The 17476-nt window shown below is 43.5% G+C and overlaps 1 protein-coding gene across 14 annotated transcripts in view; it reads left to right on the forward strand.

Annotated features, from left to right (window-relative positions):
* DNAAF8 (dynein axonemal assembly factor 8) overlaps positions 1 to 17476 on the forward strand; it is a 102978-nt gene that overhangs the window by 38740 nt on the left and 46762 nt on the right. For all 14 annotated transcript variants that reach the window (XR_014698326.1, XR_014698327.1, XM_084537227.1 and 11 more), the window contains exons 13-16: positions 7887 to 8003; positions 10232 to 10376; positions 12532 to 12844; positions 15614 to 15720. Coding sequence is in view for 12 of the 14 variants with exons in the window: in XM_084537227.1 (XP_084393353.1) it covers positions 7887 to 8003; positions 10232 to 10376; positions 12532 to 12844; positions 15614 to 15720 (682 nt within the window). In the remaining 2 variants the exon portion in view is untranslated. The remainder of the gene's footprint in view (positions 1 to 7886; positions 8004 to 10231; positions 10377 to 12531; positions 12845 to 15613; positions 15721 to 17476) is intronic.

A 17476-nucleotide genomic window follows, 5' to 3' on the forward strand; every position in this document is an offset into this window, starting at 1 on the left:
TCAAAGAAGCACTGAATGCTACCTGATTTCCATACCTTTTGAGGGAATGTTCCACTTATTCCTTTCCCATGACATCACCAGCCTTTAATTGATCATGTTTTTTTCCCAGTATTTCTAAATCATCAAAAAAAAAAAAAAAAAACAAACTTGAGATACAATTCCAGGGAATTGTGAAGGCTGCAATTCTGGTTCACGACAAAGTTTAGTTCTGAAAATAGTGTAGCATGAGAACTTTGCTGCAATCCCAACCAGATTTGGGGATTACTATTACAATGTGAGAATCAATGCCATGAAAGCTTAGGGGCTTAGCAGTGCACTCAGCAATTTGCCTCAAGGTTTATCCCGCTTCTCTGAAGGAAAAGGAGGCTTAATATTGTTGATTTGCAGTCACTGTAGCTTTCAAGTACAGGCAAGTGCAATAAAGCAGGCTGACATACTTGTAAAAGATAAATCTGCTGTATACTTGTAAGGCATAAAGTAAGGCATCATTTAAAACAGTCAGGGCTTTTATGCAAATCCCCTATTAGGGGGATTATAAATCATTAGAAGTTGAACAGCGAGATAGCAGGCACTTTCTGGGGGTAGGTCTTTGCCTTGATGCCATAGAAAAATGAAAGTCGATTTAAAGGCCACATTCTCTTCCTAAGTTCAAATGCTCTGTGCCACCCAGGTTCCCAGGCCTGAATTACACTGAGACCACGATGTATCGTGGCTTTTTAATAGATGTGTCTTGCAGTTAAACAGAAAGGCTGACTTCTCTAAGCAAGGCGCAATGAGCCAGCGTCTCAGCAGGCAGCAGCTAACCCTGTTGTCTGCCTGAAGCTTTACAAAGTGATACCAACTGAGAATGTTCCCAAGTGTCATTAAAATACAACCAGTATAAATTCTACACGGAAAATTCAGTGTCACATTTTTTAGCTTCATTGGCGTGAAAACTTTGCACAGGGCCTGTGATCCGTGCTTGCTTTTTATTTATTTGATTTTGGAGTGGTGTATGCAAACCTGAGCTGACCAAAGGACCTGCTGCTATCCCTTGGAAAGGCATACAGTGAATACATAAGGCATACAGTTCTTGCTCCAGGTAGCTTAGTCTGAAACTCAAGTCCTGATGGGTGGATGAAACAAATGGGTAGGAGTGGAGGGAGGAGGAACATCAGGTAAAACTGCCATCTGCTTGTGTGCTGCCAAGCTCTGTGTACGGCTTTACAAGCAATTGATAGCAGTTTCTGTAATACACTCAACAAAGTGCTTAAAGGTTAAGCCAAGGTCTTGTTTTCAGTCAATTGTTCTAGCGTTTTTTCAGTCTGTTCTGAACCCCAAACAGATTGCTTTTCTCTTGCAATCTTTCTTTGAGGCTTTCTTATTAATACTATGCATGCTGCCTATTAACCTCCAGTAACTCACTTTAGACATGAAGAGTAAACTCACAGAGCAGTCATTAAAACCGCAGGTTAGGTTAGGAGTGGCACAGTCCCCGTAGAAGTCATTAACTACAGTGTTCCTTGTCAGCAAAAAGAGAACTTCATTTTAACATGGAAGTACTCTCTGCTGTTAAGCTTTAGGATGCAAGCATTAACCCTAGGGACACGGGAAACCTGTAGCCAGCACTGTTGCTTTCTGCCTCTGCTAATTTGTTTCATTAAGGCACACTGCTTTTGTATTGCACTTTCTCCAGTGCTCTGTACCCTGGGACCCTTGCCCAAGCGGTACAGCCCCACCAGCTATCACTTGACATCTTTTTGCATGCTTCCCGGAGCATCTTGTTGAATTCCCAGCCTGTACGGATACCTTCCATGATAAGAGGAGTCAGGGCACAGCAGGACTGGGTGAGTGATCGTGTCAGCAAGGTTTCAGGGAAAGGAACCTCCATCCCTAAATGGAAGTGAAGATGATTTTATTTTTTTTAACTCCAAAGAATTGCTTTTGTTGCACCTCCTGGGGATCAGTTCCCTACTTGCTCCTTCTTTATTCTTTAGTTTCCCTCCTGGCTTCCAGCACAGGTGTTAGGGTTTATTTATTTATTTTTGAGACAACAGTACTAATTGAAGGCAGGTCTACACAAAGCTCCCTCTTTGCTTTTCACTTAAGCAAAGCTCCATTTTTTTTTATTCAGTTTTGGCTAAGCAAGGATGAGAATTCCAGAACTGGATTCAGGGCACCAAACTTGCCTTGATGTTGCAAGTCAATGCTGCAAAAAGACTTTAAACAGTGGAGGCTGAACCAACAGGAAGTTTGATGTGTGGGAGGGGACTTGCAGAAAGTACAGCAGTTCTTTAATGTGGTGTTTCTGTAGCACAAATGCAAACTTTTGGGATTTTCCTACTGGCAAGTTGGTGGCGACTACGTTACCAGAAGAGCTTTACGTGTACAGGCATTCAAGCTTGAAAGTTGCAAATTTTTTTTATTTTTTTTTTTTCCCAAAGACTGAAATAGCCAGGTAGAACAAGAGCAATGCATGGCTGAGGAAATTAGAAATCACTGTTTCATGCTATGGAAAAGTGGGCATGGATTCTTTGCTTGTTACTTTGTGCACTTTAAGGCACCTAATGGGGACATGCGAGTGCCTGAACTCTGTACGTAGTCTTTGAAGCGGGAGTGAGGAGCATTTCCAGTGACAGCGTGCACAGGGTGACCCTTCTAATTTAGGCACGTAGGTTAAAACCCTGCCTGGCATGCACCTGTTCTCCAAATAGCATGGCGAGAGGGAAGCTGCTTGATGTGAAACTTCAGAGACATTGAAAAATCTCCCAGGAAAAGCAGCAGAAACAATGTTTTTGCAACATTCAAAACAAGAGTAGGAAAAAGCCATCTGACAAACTGAGGTGTCCCAGTGGAATGAGCCAGATCGTGCAGTGAAGCTTTTTGGATTCTTCACTTCTGACTAGAAATGAGGAAGCTCTTTCCAAACTAAAATTTCCTAACAGGACCAGAACCTTCTAGAGAAGTGGATGGGAAGAAAAAAGGCATGTTACAGGTGGAAGTAATCCTTAACATTTCCATTTCCTAATGCTTCCCTCCCTACAAACAGCCCACAGGGCATGTACAGTTGTGAACCTGTAATTTAGTGTCTCCTTGTCAAGCTCGTGCTGAGCTGTAGAGTTTGAATGCTTTGATGTCTCACTGATGAGTATCATGGCTTTACCCATGCTGAGTGGCTTCAGCATCTTCCACTGTCTTTTACTACAACTTTTTAATTCCACTGCTAAAGAGGTTTGCTCAGAGAACTGCAACTTAATTCCACATCAGCTTTTCACCTGTCACTCTTCAGGCCCAATGATCAAGCTTGAAGGACTTGGTCATTGAGCTGCTAAACTGGGCGCTGGAGTGCTGGACGTGTTGGGAGAGGAGGTCCAGCCCCCAGAACAGCACCTCCACATCTGCGTGCCCAAACGGGAGAGCCAGCAGGATGCTGAGACTTGCAGCATGGCACACGCTGGCCCCTAAACCCAACAGTTAATGTTTAAGTCCCAGCTGAAGTTCTAATCCAGAAGATCTCTTCATCCTGTCCTTTGCTTTCCAAATCTTGCTTGTGTCTCATCTTTCCCTGAGTTGATGCTAAGGGCCCATGTGTCTGGCACCCTGCATCTGCTAGGCAGCCTGATAGCCGTATCTCCAGCTTTGGGGAGAGCACTTACGTACATATCACACGTCATTGGACTGATGAGTCCGCGTGGAGATGAGTCACCTGTGGGTGAGACATTTGTCCTGGGGCCTCCTCTCTGCGTTTATAGCAATGACTCCGTGCTTTGCCATTAGTGCTGTGCATGATTGGCAGAATGGGTGGAAATTACTCTCATCCATTCTCCTGTGTTTTAGGACATCTCTTTGCTTATACAAAAGGGGTGCAAGTGGAAGGAGAGGCATCTTCAAACTGCCTGAAATACAGTCATCAGAACTGCACGTTTTTAGTGACGAAGTCCTGAATTAGCCCGCTCTCTCCCCAGACTTTCCCCTACCTAGGATCTTCCTACTGTTCTTGCATGTTTCCTGCACTAAATCTGCAGTCACCTGAAGGGAGTATGCAGAATGGAGAAAAGGTGTGAAGAAAACAAACTCAAGTTTGTGTTAATCTGTATTCCACAAGGAACACTGCACTAATGCATTGGGGTTTATGACAGTGAAGAGAGGAGAAGGTTTGAGGATAATGCACTCTAACTCAGCGGCATGATTGAGCGTATCCCATTAGCCATGAGCCTTGCCTGTATGTTAATGTCAAAGCCTTTGTTGGAATGAGAATAGTGCTTCCTCTGCTGCTGCTGACGTGGTCAGTAGAGTTGAAATGTTATATACGTATCGGATTCACGGGCTGTCTTTGGAGGTAGGAGGGGATGCACCATCTCTCTCCTAGGGATTTAGGTGCTGTCTTAGTGATAATGGCTGAGCAAGTCTTTGCGTTAGAAAGCACTTTGAGTGCAAGGGGATGAGATTGTGGAGTACATAAAAAATTCTTCCTGTTTTCCTGCTGTGGCTGGGAAGCAGTCTCGAAGACTTGTTGCAACTTAAAAGACTCTCTTAGATCATCTGACAGCAAAAGCTATTCCTTTGTTGTCGGAAATGAGAACAGAATATGCTGTAAGCGAGAAGAGGTACTGGATTTGGTCATATTTCTGTATGACAGTTAGACTCATGTTTTTGCTGCACACAGCTCCAGTCTTCTCTAAAATGTGCTTATTCGTGTTTCTGCTCCGTATTTTACAACATGTTTTTGTTCTGCTGTGAATTTCCTTCCCATAACTGTCTGGCTTCATCTCAGTAATGCTGTCTGAAACAAAGCAGTGGCTCTGGGTTTCTTTTTAATGCTGTTTGAAAAATGATGTGTGTTCAATCCTAGCTGTGGTGTAAATCGTTCTTTTCCACTGTTTTAAGATAACAGAAATCAGAATTTGTCTCCCCATTAAAAAAAAAAAAAGATTTTTTGATAAAAATTTAGAGTACCTACAAATGGGAAGTTACAGACGTGCCCCTCCCTTCCTGCTCTGATAGCAGCAGTGTGTATGAAGAAGATGTAAGGGCTGTAAAAAACCCTATTTTATTACGTTAGGAGGTGGGGGAGATGCTTGTGGAAATGGTCATGGTTAAATGATCTGGGGTTTTGGAGCCTGTCACAGCATAAGTCAAAGTATCCCGGGGCTGCTGTAGCTGCCAATGAGTACAGGGTACGTCTCCTCACCGCTGTAACACCTTCACCATGAAACAGAAGATTACTGGAATGCTCTGCAGAGCCTTTCAGAAGAAGCATTTTCGGTAGGTATTGAAGGCTGGCCTGCCTCTTTACCATTCTGCACAGTGCTCAGGGAGGGAGGGACAGGTCAGCGTTCAGAGATGATGTATCAGCTAGCCTGGGAGAGACTTTCTGAACTGCTGTGTTTGCACAGAAGCTTTACAGCTACTGTAATATTGCTAGAGGCATAAGAGAAGAACCAGCCCTGAGGTGAAACCAATACAATTCTCATGCCTACCCTGTCTCTCGCTGTGGAACACTGCAAGTAGTGTTATCCACCAAACATGAGAGTAGCTTCGAGCTAAAGAGTGTCAGAATCACCAAAATTATTTCAATAAGAGTGAGGTCACTCAGCTACCTGGGGAGGATCACTGTACAGTGCCTGTCAAATAGGGCTCATCTCAATATTACAACAACTGAACTTGATGCAGTTCTCTTAAATGCATGGGAACATTGCTTTCTTCCTGTGCGTTGCATGGGAAGGTGGTGTCAGGAGTTTCCACTTGAACATTTTGGCAGGACTGAACAAAACAGGCTGTCGTATTGCAGCCAGCTATGTGTATTTCCTTACCCATGAGAAAAAGGATTTTCTGGGAGATCTAAGGCTTTTCAAGCTTAATTTTCTGCTACTTTGTGAAATCACATGCAGGGTGGCTGCTAGAAAACAGAATCTGACAGATCATAGAAACAATTTCCCATGGGCTTTGATTCCCTAATAGGTGTGGCCAGATCCCTGCTCTGGTGGGGAGGGAGCCCGGCCAAGCTGCCTCGGATGGCAGCTGATCCACAGCTTACACCACGGCACTTTGTAAAGGTCAGCTTTTTACCTTGGACTTCCCAGCTTGTGTCCTCTGCGTCTGGATGATTGTAGTGAAGGTTCCCATGGTGATGCAGGCTGGAGTTGGTTTGTCCACCCTTGGCCCTCCTCTTTTCCTTCTTGGAAGCTCATAGACTTGAGGTTTGCTCAAGGAACAGCTTGAATGAATGGAAGCCTGGGGCCTTGCTGCATTCCTGTTTTGTAAGGCTTGTCTGATCCCTCCGTGCTCACTGCACCACGCCAGTGTTGTTCACAGGAGCTGGCAGCAAACATTGGAAAAAAGAGGAGCTTCTGCTTCCTTAAATCAATGTGTGTTTTTTTTTCCTCTAATGTTTTCCACAGCAACCATGTTTAATATCACATGTGGAGGCTAGTGGACGATAAATTGCAAAATGTAATGAGTGAATCCTTCAGAGATGTCAGAGCACTCAGTTTGGGGTAGTTGTGCTGACTGAAACCAGGTGAAAAGTGAAATCTCTGGTTCTGCTTTTAGGCAAATATCTTATGAAGCACAGAAAACAGAGGAAGGAGAAAACACAAAGGGCAGATGTCAGAGGGATTTTAATATAATTGAAATAAATTCACTTTGTAGATGTTGTTTTTCATTTATAGAATGATATGAAGTTCATACCTTTTGCCAAGCAGTGAAAAATAATCTCTAATCTCTTTTGTGATTACACATTTAAAGAGCATTATATGTACCTCATACTCTAAAATGGACACTTCATGCAATTAATACATTTTCCATTCATAATAAGTCTTGATGGGACCAAGTTGAAATATAACTCCTCTTTTTTTTTTTTTCTTTTTTTTAATTCTGTGATATGAATAAAAACACATGAGATGGGAACAGACTCATGACTGCTGAAAGTCAAAGTAGAGACCTTACAAATAGTGAAAATACTCAGGTTTCACCTTCTGAGCCTATGTCTCAAAAGGGACATTTTTTTTTGTCTTGGGATTTCTGCCCGATGTGCACTCTGCCTAAATGCATCCATATTTCTGGGATGCTCAAGATCAGTGTAGCTACAAGTAACGCTTTTTCCCAAAAAAGAACTTGGCAAATGGGTCTTTCAAAAGCTACATTCCTTTCTGGACTATGGCCTTGCTTACGAAGCATGAAGTCACAGCAGATTCTCATGAGTGACACATCCTTCAACATCCTTAAACTTGCCCTTGTACAGGTTGCTTGCTTGACTGCCCAGAAAATGTATGAGAAACAGAATAACGTGCTGAGATTGGGAAATGCTACATTTCTGTAACGCTGTGACCTAAATGCCAGAGTCTTTTGCCTATTCAGGAGTGTGTGGCACAGTAAGACTTACAGATACGTGCCACTTGTGGTGACATGAACACAGGAGAAATGTCCTATTTTAGTTACAGGCACATAAAAAATTCATGCAATTCTTTGCCCGCCCTCTGTTTGGTTGGTTAATTAGAGCATTCGCTTGACAAAGCTCTTTTCTGCTGGATGCCCAGTATGATCGTGGAGAAACAGGGTCTCGAGCTGCTGAGCCTGATTCTGCAGCGCCTTTTGTATGTGACTCCTGTTCATGTTAGTGTTTGCTCCCCATGTGGAGGGCCACTGTGTTGGACCCTAGGAGGGTTCAGTCCCTCAGGAAGCAGCTGCAAAGTCATATTCATGGGATATAATTTCACTGGAGTTGGTGGTACAGATGCAGGAAAGCAAATGATAGGGGAACAACACTGGGCTAATAACTCTAATCTGTGAATATGCATCCTTATATGTTCTTTAGCCATAAAATTAACCATAATGTTTTTTCCTAGCTCTTGATTTTGAGGGATCAAAATAACATACAGGTAAGAAATATCATTTGTGTGTTTCAGGCAGTGGAGAAAGTGTTTGCAGTGCCGAATGGATTTTACTGGCAGACAGTTGAAACTGATGAAAAATACTTCCCTAATAGCAGCAACATTGAGGCTTGCAGCGACACAGACACTGAGGTAAAAATAATAATAATAATCATAATTAAGTGACCTGAAATATTTCAATGCTTAGGTTTGGTACAAATACTCAACTTGAAGTATTTTCACTCAAACATAAGTAAGCTGAGTATTTTGTGGCAGTGGTCCTGATATACTGATTGCTCTGAGCCACAGAAGATTAAACTATGAAATATATGGGTTGGAGAAATTGCTACCAACTAGGTGCAGATCAGTAACAACAGACCAATTCTGCTAACCCAAAGCCCCGTGACTGCAAGCCAGCGTGCAACACAACTTTTATAAAACTTGTGCTCCGGAATCCAAGTTTTTCTGAAGCCTCTGGTACTATTTACCTGACCTACAGTAACAGTGTGTTGTAGGAACAAGTTGAAAGTATTTCCATGTTGTTTAACCCAGAAGAAGAGGTCACTGTAACTTGAATTAGCTCATCTTTACCTCAGCGTAGGAGTGCATTCCAAAGCATACTGGACCCCTATACAGATATGATATTTTTTACCCCGGGGTAACTCACCTTTCTTAGCTCTTGCACAACACAACCTGGCACATTTGATATGACGAGTTCAGTTTCCTGTTAGGAGTGAATCAGGGAGATGCAGATATCTTTATGTTGTCCTAACAACCAGCAAGTCTGGCCAGTGGCTGAGAGTGGTTAGCTGTACCAGGCTTGCTCCTGGAAGATACTAGAAAATCAGTTATTTATTGAAGATATTGGGCACCTGGCACAGTCAGGAAATGCCTCGTATGTCTTTGTGACAATTCCTTGACTCGCCTCAGGAGTCCTACTGGGGAGCCCATACAGAATCTCTCACAGCAAGGGCAGGATGCTCTGTAAGGAAATGGCAAGCCGGGAGGTGAAGCTAACAGCAAGGCAGGCAGGGCCAGCCACCTCGCTTGGCAGGGTGCACTCACACGTTACCAAGTGAGAAGAGCAGAACAGGTCCAGCAACAGCAACCAGGGTCAGCCAAGAGTCCATAGGGACAGGGCCAAGCCAGAAGGTCAAGCCAGCAGATTAGGATACCGGCCAGAATCACTGACATATGAGACTGGCTGCAGGCATACCTGCAACAAAGCTCAGAGACCAAAGCCAAGTGGCTGGCTCCCAGGCAAAAGGGGAGGCAGCAGTTCCTGAGGTTTGTCAGTGCTGGACAGCTGCATTATCAAAGTTGGCCTGGAGCCCAGGCAGCCAGACCCCAGGGACTCTTATAGCTGCTACAGAAAAATGCTTCCTTACTGGCTGCTGTGATGACTGGGTTAGCATCAGGAGAGCTTGAGCTAGACGAACATAAAGAAATAAAGCTTTTATTCCTAATTAGACTACTTTTTTATGATTTGCGTAAATTTATATCTTCATTTATTATGATGTTATAAGCCTTGTTGTGTGTTTATGGGGGAGTAGCATTTCATTTAAAGTGTCTAGTAGTGATTAATTCATTTGGCGTTCACTGCAGACATAAAGCTTGCTGCTGGGGATAGCATTGTGTCTTTACACCCAGGAGAACCATGCACAAATTTGAGGCCAATACGACCATGCTTGTCTGATCCTCAGCTAGACAATTTATTGCCCTCAGCATGTCAGGCACCACACAACTTTCTCTTGTAAAGCATCTGTGTTTCAAAACAATAAGTTTCTTCTGATAGGAGAGTGCAGAGCTCAAAGTAGTTTGCTTTCCTGTTGGGTATAGACATTCAGTATGTAACAGCGTATGTCTTCCTGCGTATCAGGATGAGGTGAATTGCAGTCATCTGGTAAAGAAAAGTTCAAAAGGTAAATCTGGGACAGTACCAGGGATGTGCCTGCCTTTTGAATCATTTTTTGTGTTGATCTTGGCTTTTTTGTAGGTATAAGGAAATAACCAGTTGGCCTATTATTATTGGATCATCTTTCTGTAGTACGCGGAGTTAAACAAGAATGATTCACTTTATTCTCTGCCCCAGAGAACTTGCAGTCTTTTACTAGTAGGTTTTTGTGACAAAAGGCACAATTATTTCAGTAGTAGTACATAATTATTATTCAATCATAATTATCATCGTTATGATTCAATTTGAAGCTAAAAGCCTGCTGTGCTGAACTGCATGTAAACAGAAGAAAAGAAAGCCTCTTTATAGCTCTTGTAGTGTAGGTAGGGCATGGGAATTTAAGGTGAGTAGAAGAGACACAGCTGTATGGTCACTGTGGGCTTGGAAGCATTTTGGCTCACTCCTCCAATGTGCTCTCGCTGTTCAGGTTGCCATGGTATTGCTGTTTGAAACTCTCCTCCGAAGTTCCCTAGCTACCCATCACATGTTGCAGCTGGTACTCAGCTCTGGTCTGGATGTCTGCGGACTCCGCCTGCTCTATCCTCAGCATGATGTGCTGCTCTCTAGCTCAGGTGAGGTCTAGTTTTCCTCCAGTGATTCCACTATGTAATGATACTCAGGTGAAGGTCTTTAACTCTACTAAGTTGAAGAATGATGTGGTGCTGTGGACATGGAGAAAGGGGTATTGGATTTACAAGAGCATCACATCAGTTCCCTATATCTTTTCCAAAGGCAATTATAAAAGACCTTAGGCTGTTTCTATCTACTCCCAGTGTTGCTAGAATTCAACTACTCCAAGCTGAATTTTTAGTCCTTTATTTATGTGTGTCTCAAACCACTTTTATTGATCCTTTGTAGAGACCATTTGCAGACTGCAGTGCTGTAAGCTGCAGGATTAGACCCATGTAAGTTAGGGATACCAAATTGGTTACTACTGATTTTTCTGGAGGTACTGCAGAGAATCCAGCCTCTCTTCCTCAATTCCCCCATCCCATCACCTCTGGTACTTCAGTCTTTACTTGACCTTTAGGAGAATGGTTGAAAGGAAACTACAGATCTATCCATCCTGTAATTATGTTGTCTGATAAGCCATCACCAAAACATCACAATTTGCCAATAGCAGGTGGTCTGAGGTAAGATACCAAAAAGATAAGGCAAACAACAATTGTATGAGTCCCTGATGTCACATCTTAAAGCCCTTAACATTGAACACCAATGGCCGCACGTTGGCCCATGCCACTCAAGTCTTCCATTTGTGAAGTAGACATAATGAAGCCTGTCTCAAAGCTTTTATGGAATGTTATTAGTAGATAATGCAGTATAGCCCTACAACAACGGGCAATTATACGAGCTGCAAGGTGTAGAGATGGCCTCTGAAATGTTTTGTGGCTTGTACTTTCTTTTAATCCAAAAGTTCTCCTGGAAGGTTTGCATGTGGCACTGTAGTGAATACAAGCAATCCATTTCTCTTGCGGAAAGTTGTGGGCAGACAGAGAGAAGCAGGCTTCCGTTTGCTTTGACAGAAGATGAGCGCAGACCTGCTTAAATCGAGAAATATCCTGCAGTTTCCCTGCCCCTTTTTGCATTTGAAAACCATACGAGCAGACTGCCTTAGAAATGGGATTGCAGTTGTCTCAGCATTGTGCATGTAATGTATTCATATTGATAGCTGCAGAAATGAAGAAGGACTTCAGAAATGAGTAAGAAAAACATAAAATCAGCAGTCATTAAGAGATGACAGGCAGCAGATCTGCTTCAGTGCTCTGTACCCTGTATCTAAATAGGAACATTTTGTATGAAGGGACAAATCACTTGAGCTGAGGGCTACTACGTGAGTTTGTAGACTGGATTTTTACCGTTAGCTTGAAAACTTTAAAATGACTATTTTAACTATTTTCAGTCAATTGTCTACTTGTTCTGGAGACTTATGTTCTGGTTTCTGATTCTTAGGCAACTAATGATGTAAATGAATACATTTAAACTCCAGGGAAGAGAATGACATGTCTTTTTGCTCTTATACAGTAAGAAATGTGGAGGAGGCAAACTTGCTCTTTACTGGGGTTACTTATTGGACCCAATAGTGCTGAAGTGAAAGTGGAGAAGGGTTTGCCAGAGATGTAGGGAAGAATTGTTGCAGGAAATAAGGAAAGCCACAGTTCAAGTCCTGGAGGGGAAATAAAGGTGGCTAATCAAATATTTGGACACATTAGGCGACATAATGCAAAATTGGTATTTGATACAGAAGAAATGATCTAGAAAAGATGTAGATGGATATCCAGCCTGTGATTCCCTTCCCAGTTTTCCCATTTCTGATTAAAATTACAGAAAACATTCTTCTCTTCAGGCCCATATTCTTGCCGTCTCCCCTTCAATCCCACCAACCTTCCTTATGAATACAAACAACGTACAGCACCAGAAGTTGAAGTGCTGGCTTCTAGTGTATCAGCTGTGTAGTATTTAACCCCATGCACACCCTTTTCCATAGCAAATAAGAAGCCAACCCACTCCTTTTTTCTTTAACAGGTAAGCTACCTTGAGTAATCTCAGAATTACTGCTGGGTAAAAACGCACAGCTGGTTAAAAGCATAACACTCACAGGACAGGTAACCAGTAGGTTACTTTGCCTAAGTCCACTATGACAGAGCTAAAAAGAGCACTTGAGCAGAATGAATGACCTTGGTGAGGGTTGTTCTGTGCTTTAGTTACAAGTCTCTTTGTCTTTCACAGAAAAACTGCCTTCTTCCTATGCTTCGGAGATGGGCATGGTGCCACCAGTGCTGGCTTTGGGCGTGAGAGGGCCTAAAGCATGTAGCACCTTGCAGAATATCATGGGGCCATCCGACCCGCAGCTGGCTGGCGTGACAGACTGCAGTTCCATCAATGCCATCTACTGCAGGAGCCAAGCAGAGCCTCTCGTCTACCTGCCCCAGCTGGACAGCCGCGTGCACAGGGAGCTGTGCCTCTGGTTCGGAGGGAGAGCTGCTCGTGCAGCACTGCATGGTGGTGTCCTAGATCCAGCTTCCAGATGCAACAGAGTGAGGTGATGGCACTGGGCTGCATGCTTCTGAGCTATGGTAGTGCTCGTAGGCAGAGCATGACATGGGTGGCAGACAAGCACACAGCTACTGTGCTTTGTCTTATCAATTAGTCTTCTGCTAAAGGTCTCAATGAACCAGAGTAATGGATAGGAGCAATCTGTACATTTTCAATTTTCACATATGTTACTACGGTCTGTAAAAACCCTCAGTCTCTCACAGGACCATCTCTTCTGGTTGTGTTAGGTGTGGGACTCTTGCAGTTGCCTCCCATCACGAGTTCCCAGGTAGCTAGACCTGTAATTCATACACTTGCAGCACCTGCTCCTGGGTCCTTGCTGTGCCAGCCACAGCTGATCAGCCTGATCTGAAATCTCTTTCAGCTGTACCTGGTGCTGGGAGAAGGCTGCAAGGCTGTGGGCCTCTGAGGGGCTTGTTCTCCAGGAACAGCTTTGCCCATCCTTATCAACTGATTGGAGATAAGGAGCTTCAGATGAAAAAGGTTCTTCAGAGAGTTATGACAGAGGTCTGTGAAAACAAAGGGTGGCTTAGAAACTCAACTCAAGCAATCAGTGTGAGAAGTGCAATTTAGGAACTGGTGGTAGAGCAATAGGGTGCCAAAAAGTGCTGGGAACAAGTCAGATTCAGGAGTTTGGAATCTTGCTCTCAGATGGGGCTGGACATAGCTGCAGAGGGAAATGGGCTATTAAGTAGCTATTAATCCATCATACAACCTACAGCGCCTGTGCTCTGCTACGTAGTACTACAAGGAGGGGGGACTACAGCTTCCAAAGGCTCACGTTTCTGTCCAAAATAGGCAAAACCTATCTAATGTTTTTTATTTTTAAAGTTGCTTGGTTGACAACAACATAACATTGATGCTAGGCTGCCAGAAAGTCTGCTCTTGACCTTACTCAGCAGAGCAGAAGTACATCAGGGAAAGGGATGAGAGGAAAGGAGAAAAGCTTCTGTTCAGCTCTGTGAAGTCAGCACTGAGCAGCACACGGTCTGCAGCTGCAGAGAGGCAGAGGGAAGGTCAGATCAGTAGTCTGAACACTCTTTCAGCACTTCTTCCTAATACTCTGTTCCCAAACCTCTCTGCAGCTTTTTTTTTTTTTTTTTGATGAAGCACTTCCTAACAATCATTCTGTTCCTGACAATTTTGCTACTTTATGGATAGAGACTTAAAACTAAGAACCCAGGAAGCACGCTCAGTCCACACTGAGCCACACTCAGTAAATGAAGGGCTCTGCTGTGCTCAGGGATCCTTTCCTGAGACTGTTACAAGGACAGATCAGAGTAGGCTGGCCTGCAGATGGAAGAGAAGAGACACAGGTATTCTTTTGGCTTTTGAAAGACACTCCTTTGGTTGTTCCAGGCACAGGATCTCAGCCTTGAAGCATTTGTTTTACAGTGCTTTATTAAAAGATTTGGCTTAGGGCTTCAAGGAATTTCCACCAGCCAGGATAATATGAAACTCAGACCTCCTCTCCTGGCTGTCATTTGTCACACATCCCTGTGTAATCATGTGGGGTGACAGCATTTACAGGCTGGATTCTTCAGACCCTGGGCATCTCCTTTTAATGTTACCGGATCAAATATGTACTGATGTGGTGAAACACCCCTGGAGAGAACTTATATAGGGCCCTGCACCTACAAACTCTGGATAGGTTTTTTGGAGATCCTGGTTGCTCAGTGCAGTGTGGAACACTGTTGTCAATGGCAGCAAACCTGGGGTAAGTTGTTCTGCAGTCCTCTTGGTGCTTCCTGCCAAGAGGCAAGGTGCACCCGTGTAGAATCAATCCGATGCACACAGAGGGGATTGTTAGTTTTGTTTGGCCATGAACAGTGACTCTCATCATTGTTAGTTTTAGGATTTGAAAAACTCAATTTGGCAAAGTTTCATTCATTTTATTTATTTGTTTTCTTCTGGGATGCTTTTCCTCCTACAAAGATGATGAATTCTGCTCCTCTGGCATAACTTAGCCAGTCCGGAGTGGTGCTATGTTCTAAATAATGCGCTTGTCTTTCTCTTAATGCTGGTAATTCGGACCATTGGGAGATCAGAATACAAACTGCACCTCAGAATTCAGTTTTTCAAATTTTACTTGCAAATACTGGTGGCTTCCGTTGGTCTCCTGGGAGCGACAAGCAGGATGTATTCCAGCCAACTCAGTAGCAGGGGATGAGGCAGACAGGTTTGCCTGAACAGCCTGCATTTCCCAGACCTAGCCAAGCTATTTTACAGAGTGCCGTTTGAGTTGTCAGTCCCTGGCTTTCAGAACCACACCTTATGCTCACCATGCCATAATTTGGACCTTTTGGGAATGCAGAAATGTTTAGAGGTTTCACTGCCATGAGCATCTCTGCCAGACTTGATAGTTCTTGTTGCCCAACATGAAGCAGCAGAGGAGTATCATGAAAACTTTAAAATTGCTTAAGCTCTGGCTAAAGAACCAAAAGTGAATAGCAGCTGTAATATATTTGTGGCTGGGAAAAATGCTGCTAATGCAGCCTGACATATTTCTTGATTCCCGTGTTTTCTTGCCAAGCTGGCTACTTTGTATGAGGTACTTATTGAACAGAGAGAGCCTCAGAGGGAGTAATATAGAGAGAGATGTTCAATCAGAGAGACCTTGATGCAGTTCAAGTCGTGGACAAGGGGTTGAAATGGTGGTTTCAGTAAAGCTTCCTTGTCCCTGGGCTTGTTGTAGAAAGTGGGTTAGAGTCAGAACCTTGCATAACAGCTTTTAATATCTATTGTTTTTCTTTAGGTCTCAGAGTCCTTCATCAACTAGAGCAGAAGCAGATGACGAAAACGTTCATCTCCAGGACATGGTGCAACCTCGACCTCCAGCGATGCTTGTCTCAACTTCCAAAGGTCTGTGATAGGGAATGAATCATGAGGTTTTATGGCTCTTCTTCGCTGACAGTGTTACCTCCCTCCAGCCCACCTGTTTCAGGAAATTCTGCCTCCCTGGATTATTCAGTGCTGTGACCTGGCCAAGTCCAGAGCTAGGAATGAGTTTCTAGTGAAGCACTGTTGCCTAAAATGAAGTGACAGAGGAGTGTTATCATCACCTCATCCTCCTCATGGGAGTAGCTGCTAGAGTCCTGTAGGCTGCTTAGATTGCACTGAAGGATAAAGAAAAAAAAAAGAAAAACACAGCAAATTTTTGCTTGCAGGGGACTTGTTCATCCAAGGAACCGTCATGTGAAGACCTACCAGTGTCTTTAAACTGCATGTTTATCTAATTAGAGATCATCTACCTCTATTATTCAAGAGTTGAATATAATGGGGTATGAAATTAAGACTTCATTCAGGACTGACCACACAATCAGGAAAGAAAGTATTTCACAGGGCTATAATATTAACTAGCTCTCACCTGGCTCCTCTGTCCAAATCCCCCTTTTCCCTTTGTAGCAGTAATCTTCCAACTTCCAAACTCGTACCTAGGTAGCTGCAAGCTGACTGTGCTCAAGGGAAGCCTGCCAGGGCATTCAGCATTACTACTGGCTAAGAAGGGTCTATGTGGTTTGGGGTGTCTGCTGTAGACAGGCCAATGTGCTGGTAAGCTTCTGCAGTTTGGCCTGGCATGGCAGATCTCAAATGCATATGATTTTGAGATGATGCTATTAGGGCACTGCTGCCCTGTTTCTACTCCCACAGTTGAAGACAGCTCCTTGGGGAGAGTGGGGGGTGGGAGGGGTGGAAGCTCAGCAGCTGTCAGAGAGAAGATGGCAGGAGGAAAACAGGATTGTAGTGACATAGAAAGAAGGTACAGAAAATTATGGTGCTAAAGGAAAGAAGGTACAAAAGCATAAGCCAAAAAGATGAAAAAGGGGAAGGTGACAGAGAAGGTGACAGGAAGAAAAATAGAGAAGGGAAAAGGAAAGGAAACGAAGTCTTACCTTTGAGATACACTCTTTCGTATAACTGGGCATGTTAATTCAAGTAGCTTGGCAGACAGCCATTGGCTCTGCGTTATTTGGGATTGGTATTGATGGCAGCTGGTTGCTGCTGATGGAATGACTCACATTTTTGCATCTCCTTCCTTTTATGGCCATTAATGATTCACATTTGATGTGGGCTGCTGAGTTACACCACACCACGTTCCATCTGTATTTGGGCTCAGGAAGTCACTTTCAAGCTTTGCTCCTCAGATAACTGTATCATCTCTATCATGACTCTCAAAGAGAAGCTGAAAACCTGGACTGGGAGCAGGCACCCTATGGGGTGTTAAGGAAAAGAAACATTCACTTATTCCTTCCCTCAGGTCTCCAACAGCTTCTCTTTGAGACAGGAAGATACACTCATGCAGAGCATGCAGAACAAATATATTGCTGCTCCTACCAGGTATATCTGCCCCCCTTCCTTCCCAGTAATCAAAGTTTTATTGATCCTAGCAGATATTCTTGTTAATTTGGGATATGTGTATGTGAAATTTTGTTTGTTTGTTTAGGTGTTATCAACTAGAGATGAACCAAAATCTTACCACCTGCGACCCTGAATTTTGACAGTTCATATATAATGAGTGCAGCACTGTCAGCCTGGCTCAGAGCCTGCAAAATTAAAGCCATATAGAAGTTTTAGAAAAAGTAACACTCTGCTTGTTGTATCCTTAACAATAAACACA

This window comes from Aythya ferina, assembly GCF_964211825.1.
Source record: "Aythya ferina genome assembly, chromosome: 15".
Taxonomy (NCBI): Eukaryota; Metazoa; Chordata; class Aves; order Anseriformes; family Anatidae; genus Aythya; species Aythya ferina.